Source organism: Sorex araneus, chromosome X (assembly GCF_027595985.1).
Source record: "Sorex araneus isolate mSorAra2 chromosome X, mSorAra2.pri, whole genome shotgun sequence".
Lineage (NCBI taxonomy): Eukaryota > Metazoa > Chordata > Mammalia > Eulipotyphla > Soricidae > Sorex > Sorex araneus.
This window is the reverse complement of record NC_073313.1, coordinates 192,689,864-192,697,324: the sequence shown is the minus strand read 5'-3', so window position 1 is coordinate 192,697,324 and position 7,461 is coordinate 192,689,864. Positions and strand designations below refer to the sequence as shown.

General features: G+C 40.2%; 1 protein-coding gene across 1 annotated transcript in view; it reads right to left on the bottom strand.

Annotated features, from left to right (window-relative positions):
• Positions 1 to 2,655: 2,655 nt before the first annotated feature.
• The window catches only part of DAPL1 (death associated protein like 1), a 95,731-nt gene continuing 90,925 nt past the window's right edge, over positions 2,656 to 7,461 (bottom strand). Inside the window, exon 4 of the mRNA XM_055122944.1 lies at positions 2,656 to 2,877. Coding sequence (XP_054978919.1) covers positions 2,761 to 2,877 — 117 coding nt within the window. The 3' untranslated portion in view covers positions 2,656 to 2,760. The remainder of the gene's footprint in view (positions 2,878 to 7,461) is intronic.

Sequence of the window (7,461 nt, the reverse complement as noted above, 5' to 3'; positions counted from 1 at the left end):
GAGGTCCTGGTAGGCAGGGACAGTGTCTTCCTCAACTTTGTGCTCTGCGGTCCAACATAGAGTCTACTGAACTAAACTGAGCAAAGGAAAACTCTTTTCCAGTTTCCTGCCATGTACCTATAAACACTCCTCTTTCAGTGTCATGGTTTTGCTTGGCCCGTGAGCATTTCATAGAGGGCACCTGCCTGAGGGAATCGCACGCTGCCACGCAGGGCTTATTCCTCAGGAACAAGAGGGAAGAACCTCTTTGGTTCAAAGGGTGGTTCAAACACCACCAAGTTCTCTTAGTGGACTAGCTCTGTCCTCTCTGGTAGGTTCTTCAATATAACTCCAGGTTCATTCAGATCTGGAATTCACATTAAACTTCCTCCTGTCATTGGTGATTAGAATTATTGTTTTTCATCTGGAGTTGGTGGTGGTTTGGGGGCATATGGCCCACCCCTCTTGGGCCCCCAGGGTATTCCAAGGGGGTCATAAGTCAAAATCATACCTGTGAGGGGGCAAGAAATGCGACTGGGGCCATCAAGTAGGGCAGGGCGTCCATAGGAAGAAAACAAGGTGGGAAGAGGGTTGCTGTCAGAAAGAGGTGGAGTAACACTGGTTGACATGACTGCAATGATAGACGTAAATTTATGCCAGGGTCCTTCCTGCAGTGTCCCTCCAAGAGACTTTCCTATGTAATGTACCTTTCTTCTCTAGACAGAAACAATGGGAGGTGGCTGGCCCTTCTCTCTCCCTGGAAAGGCAAATCTAGCCAGACTTCCATTTCAACTCCCATTTCCACATCATTTTCCCTGTTTCCTCCCTGTTGGTATTCAATCTTTAGTTTTTCTCCCTGAATTTCCTATCCTAGGCTTCATTGATAACATTTCCTGAGTTTTTTTCCTCTTGCTATAGTTCTGGCATATTTTAAAACAGTCATCCAGTCATTCTCATGACTCTTTAAATTTTTATTGTTATTGTTTTAGGGCTATACCCAGAGGTCCTCAGGGTTTACTCCTGGTTCTGCACTCAGGAATCACTCCTGGTGACACTTGGGGGAACCACATGGGGTGGCAGGGATTGTACAGGGGTTGGCTACATGCAAGGCAAACAGCCTACCCACCCACTGTATTATCATACTAGCCCCTCTCATGACTTTAAATTATTCTGAATCTCATAGATCATTTCACCTCTTTCCAGCAGCCTGCTGAGATAGGTAGGTATCAAGTGTTACAGTACCCATCTAACCAGGATCAGGAAAGTTGAAAATTTTTAGTATGGTTTAAGTGGTCTAGGGAGTGGGTTCAGGATGTCTCAAAGGTAGAATACTTGCTTTGCATGCTTGAGGCCCTGGGTTTGATTCCTAACACCGCAAACAAAAAGTAGTAAGAACCCCAATCTCTTAATTTAGTTTATTGTTCCAGTTAGCACACACCATCTGGTTTATACTTGTTACTGTCTCTTGGGGAAGAATTGTCCAAGTACTAACTTTGAATAAGTCAAAATGGGAGTGATAAGACTGTCTTATTTCATGATGGCACTGACTGAAGGCTCAGTGTTATATTCAACAATTCTCTTACTCCCCAAAGAGGCAAAGAATGTAGGGGAGAGGCAGAATGCATTATACCCACTGGATCTCAACTAGGTATCTTTGGGTTTCCAGGAGCTCAGAGCTAGTAGGTTATGTTTTTCACTTGTAAAACTACAGTGTGCTGGGCCCTTTCTTGATGAGGCATAATTCTGTTAGTTGGACAGCACTATTAATCTCAGAGTAGGGAAACATCAAGAGCTAGCCTCTCAGCAGAAAGAAAATGTTGGTGAAAAAGAAAATATTGGCCACTTCCCGCTGTGAAGGTGTCTTTGGCTACTACTATGTGAATATGTAAAGTGTGCACATGCATAGGGCATGTGAGTGGGAGGGGCTTGATAAGAGAACTAGAGATTTAGCTATGCCACAACTTACCCTTTCTTTTCTACCTCCCACTAAAACAAAATTCCACACCTCCGTCACAATGGCCTCTAGCACCATGACTCCCTCAATTCTAGAATATATTCTGTCTGGGAAGCCCTGAGCCGGTCTCCCATCAATATTTGTTACTGTTTCTTGGGGAAGAATTGTCCAACTGTGAACTTTGAATAAGCCAAAATGGGGGTGATAAGAACTGTCTTACTGATTCACGGTGGCACCAATGCATACATATTTGCTTGCTTTCCTGAAGAGAATGTGATGAATCTAATTTTTGTTTTGTTTTTCCAAAACCCACCAGATCTTCAGAACAAACTGTATTTACGTGGAAAACTGAAAAGGACATTTTACCTAAGTGAAACTTGAGTACCTTAAGACAAACCATAAGGAAGAATAACTCTTCATGTTTGTATAGACTGTTGGCCCTTGTACATCTGTATATCTTAGAATGCTGTTGTCTAATTTTTGTCCTCAAAAAGAATGCAATGCGAGTGGAATCACACAGAGTTGACATCAAGAAGAGAGCTTTCTGGGACACAGAGTAGAGTCAAACATTCTAGATTCTTCAATTATGTCAAAAGAATGACATTGCTAATATCAATGGCATTCTGACCCAGACCAGAGTGAGGCCTGAAAACGTATTGGATTTACAATTTTGGATGTTTTTATTATCTAAAATGAAATGAGAAGTTACAAAGGCTGTTTTATTTACCAAAGAAAGGCACTCGGCCTATGGAAAGTTTTGGTCCTTTTCTGCTAATCTGTCAGATGTTAGAGGCAGTTGGCCAGACGTCTGTGTTTTACATCCCGGCTTAACATTTTCGAGGCTGCTGAATAATGTAGACTCTTTTCAGTGGAATGACCTTCTCCAGAGCAGGTCTGGGTTTTTGATGTGCCATGTGCACCATTGCTGGAAATTTATGACTGAGCTAAAGGTGAGAAGGAAAGAAAAAAAATAAGCATACTGGATTTGAGGTGTCATAAAGTATTAGAAGCATAGAAAACAATATAAGTAATTTCACAGTTTCATTTTCTTCTTTCATAATCTCTTTTTCTCATAATGCTTGCCGCTCTGGATCCATGAGTGTATATACTGACCTGTGTAATTCCCCCATTATTTTAGCTCTTAACATTTTTTAAAGTATAGATTATATTATATTCAATACAATAATATAGCTGCACATATATATATATATATTTTGTTTTGTTTTGTTTTGCTTTTTGGGTCACACCCAGCAATACACAGGGGTCACTCCTGGCTCATGCACTCAGGAATCACCCCTGGCGGTGCTCAGGGGACCATATGGGATGCTGGGATTCGAACCCGAGTTGGCCGCGTGCAAGGCAAACGCCCTACCTGCTGTGCTATCACTCCAGCCCCTGCATATATATATTTTGAAGAAAACCTTTTGCAGGTAGGAATGATGACTTATACTGTATTAGTTCTCTAGTTTCAGCCAATATTCTCACATTCGTATGCATATACGAGTCACTATATTCTAAGAAGGCTTGGAGAAAGTCTTGAGGCAAGAAGAACCAATTGTCCAAAGATGAGAAATAAAGAGCCTCTGAAAGAAATTAGAACAAGATGGGGTTATTTATTAGACTGAAGCATAAACTGCTGTGTGTAAGTTAAAAATCGCCTACTATTGGCCATTTTGTGTGTTTTAATCTAAATAGTCAGGTGAAGAGAGTCTGGGAATAACACACTATTTCAGGTAATGAAAGTTCTCATTAGCCACCTCCACAGGAGACATCAATGAAGGAACAAACTTAGGTAAATGGAAGTTAACAACACACAATAAGACTTTCTGACATTAAGGGGATTTTCATAAGACCCAGTGGACTATATGAAGTTTACATTAAGGACAGCTTAAAATGAAAGGACAGCCAACACTTCAAACACTTCAAACACTTCATATGTAGTCTTCCTTGTAAAAGAATTTGGACCCAGTGAGCTTGAAACTCTGTTCTAGTTTTGGTTTTGTTTTTTTAATCACCCGGAGATACAGAGTTACTAAACTGTTCATGGTCTGGTTTCAGTCATACAGTCATACAGTGTTACACACCTATCCTTCCACCAGTGTACATTTTCCACTAATGTCCCTAGTTTTCCTTCAGCCAACCTCCTCCCCCCCCACCCCGGCCTCCCGCCAGCCTCTCTCATTGCAGGCACTTTCCTTCTTTCTCTCTTTCTCTCTTAGTTTCCAATATTGTAAGTAAAATGCAAAGACACTGAAGGACACCTTCATAGCCATCAAGGAAAGGATAATTCAGGTCACTAGGAACTTAGCTTCTCACTACTGAACTTAGGTGCCCTTGTTTTGACACTGAAATTAAATAAAAGAGAGGATAAAAAGTTCTTGTTCTTGACCCCAAACATCATGTTGTTTATAGTTTGTTAGGCTCTTCTAAGTCAGGAAAACATACGTGCCCTATATCTCTTCTCTAATGTCGCTGAGCTTGAAGCACACAGTATTCTCTTTCATGGGAACCCTGATTCCAGAAACTCTTTCTTCTTGGTTTTAAGAAATTAAACACACTGGAAATGTTAATACTGGTTATCTCTTAGTGACAGGATTACGGGCAATTGCTATTCTTTTTCTTTACTTTGCTTATCAGTACTTCCTAATATTTTTCTTTTACCATAGGCAAGTACAAATTATATAATAATTAAACACAGGATGGTCTCTGTTGTCATCATTCTAGCAGAATGAAGAAATTGGATTGAGCTATTGTTCAGAAACATTGCTTTAGAATCTATAAGAAAAAACTGGGAATTTTGTTGTTACATCAATTGTCATTTGGCTATGCGGTGTGGGTTTTATAATATGGTAAGGGCAGAGAGTTTTTCACTTTTTTCTCTTTTTGTTTTTCTTTTAACATTGGAACCAGTAGGAAATTTAAGCAGTTGCTGATTTCTGTAGTTTGCTTCCAGACTGTCTTTAGTGTCATCTGAAACAGATGGATTATTTCAGGTTAGCTCTGAGTCATGCTTGAGAGTACAAGTGGAAAGTACAATTTTGCAAGTTAATTAAAGTCAAATATAAGGTAAAGGGGCATGAGAAAGGAAATGAAGAAGTAACTGTGATATGACAGAAATCCGGGCAATTAGCCAAGGGGAGATAGGGCAAGATGGCAAGTTGAGGACTGAAGGGAGAAAGTCACAATATAGATAGTTGTTAAGGTGTGAGAGAAGACATGGACAGAGGTGGGAGAAGGAAGAGGAAAGGAAAACTGTGCTAGGAAATGCTGATTGCTTGGGCTGGAGCAATAGTACAGCGGGTAGGGCTTTTGCCTTGCACGTGGCCGACCCGAGTTTGATTCCCAGCATCCCATATGGTCCCCCGAGCACCGCCAGGAGTAATTCCTGAGTGCAGAGCTAGGAGTAACCACTGAGCATCGCTGAGTGTGACCCAAAAAAGCAAAAATTTAAAAAAATGTAAAAGAAATGTTGATTGCTTAATTTGCCATAAACTCACTATTTGATCATTGCTAATATTAGCTTTACAATTTAGGGAGCTCCTTTTCTGGACATTAAACAAATTGTGGTAAATCTACAAACACAAAATGTATCATTTTCACCATTTTGAGAGTTGTTTTGTGGCACTGAGAATATTTATACTGCTATTCAATGACCTTTACCATCTGTCTCCAGAACTTTTTAATCATCCCAAATGAAAATCTTTGCACATTAAATACAAGCTCTTCATTCTACCCTCCTCCTAGCATCTCACAGTGAGTATTCTACCTGTGATGTTGGTGTTTTGTTTCTGACTACTCCAAATAGCTAAAATAAGTAGACTCAGGCAGCATATGTTCTTTAGTCTCTTCTTCATTTCGTTAGCTTAATATTGTTAGTGTTCAAGTTCAAGCAGTATGTATCAGAGTTTCTTCTGTTACAAGGCTGGATTATATTCCATGGAAGGAGCATATATTACATTTTGTTTATTCTCCCATATGCTGATGGACAAACTGGATTGCTTCCATTTGATGTAAGAACAGTTCTATGAACTCAGATGGACGCTTGTATACAAACAAGTGTTTGAGTCCATTCATTTTATTCTTTTGTGTAGATACACAGAAGCAGGAATGCAAGATCATATAGTGGTTCTATGTTTATTTTTAGGAGCTGCCATATTGTTTGTAACAGCACTCTACCCAATAATACAAAAGGGTGGAGGGTTACATTTCTTTGGGAGGATACACCTGAAATGCTCAGGGGCTACTCCTAGCTCTGAGCTCAGGTGTTACCCCCTGGGAGTGCTTGAGGAACCATATTTGGTGCCATGATTGAACCCCAATCAGCCCCCACAAGGCAAACACCTTAATTTTTGTATTATTTATCTGGCCTGGGGACTATTATTTATTTAGGGCTTACTCCTGGGATCACTCCTGTGGTGCTCAGGGGACCATATGGTGTGCCCAGGATTATACAAGCCATGTACAAGGAAAATACCTTAATTCCTATGCTATCTCTCTATTTCTGGGGATTAGAGATTTTAGTAAAGGCATTTAACTCATGTCCTAAAAACTCTTCTCAACTGCATCTCAAGAGACAAGGACAGATTAAAATGCATATAAAATAAGTTGGTGCCTGGGCTATGTTAGCCATTCTAGCCTGGTCTAGAAAAGTTTAGGGGAGAAAAAGGAAATTAATAGAATTGAGAAGTGGAAAAATTCCAACAAAAATATGGCACTGGAGAAAGTGCCCTTGATTAGTAAGCTACATATTTACAGGTGGTAGGGGTGGGCAATAGTAGATTGTTGTTTTCATTTTTTTGCTATACCTGGCAGTGTACAGGGGGACCAGGATAGTGGTTCCTTCCCATGGTGTTAGAGGGACTGAATCTGGGCTTTCAACATGCAAATCATGCACTCTAGGTGTCTCCTGGGCTCCACCAGCAACTATCGGCTAATGAACTGGTGGTTTAATGCAAGGGCCTGAGGACATCATGTTGCTTGCGTCTTGCAGAGCAGAGACACCTGGGGTGCAGTGCTTGCCTGGTGGTGCTCAGAGGACTGTTTTAAAGGAACTCTTGAAAATACTAGAGTCAGTTTCTCTTTCTTATATTTACATGCCCCACTTCCTCTAAAAAAAAAAAAAACAACTTAACATGGAAGGGTTTGTAGGTAGAGTATCTATAGGTTTCCATCCATATTGATGAAGTTGTAAATAAAATAGTGAACCCCAAAATACTCTGATTCTTCATGGCAGAGTCTCGATCTAGGGTGATAAAAAGATTTGACTTTTAAGTCTGAGTCAGAAGTGGAAGTAGCTTTCAGAGTACAAACTACAACTAGCCGGGCTTTACAATCTCGCCACCATGAAAGAAGCTTTGGATTTTTCACTAGTAGTCTGTAAAATGACTGTGGTTGTAAAACAAGACAGTGTTTCTTGTCTGATTCATTAGTGCAAGATAATCTAGGCTATCCCCACAATAGAAAGAATTCAGGGCCAATATATATACATACACACACATATATATACATATATATGTATATATATATAT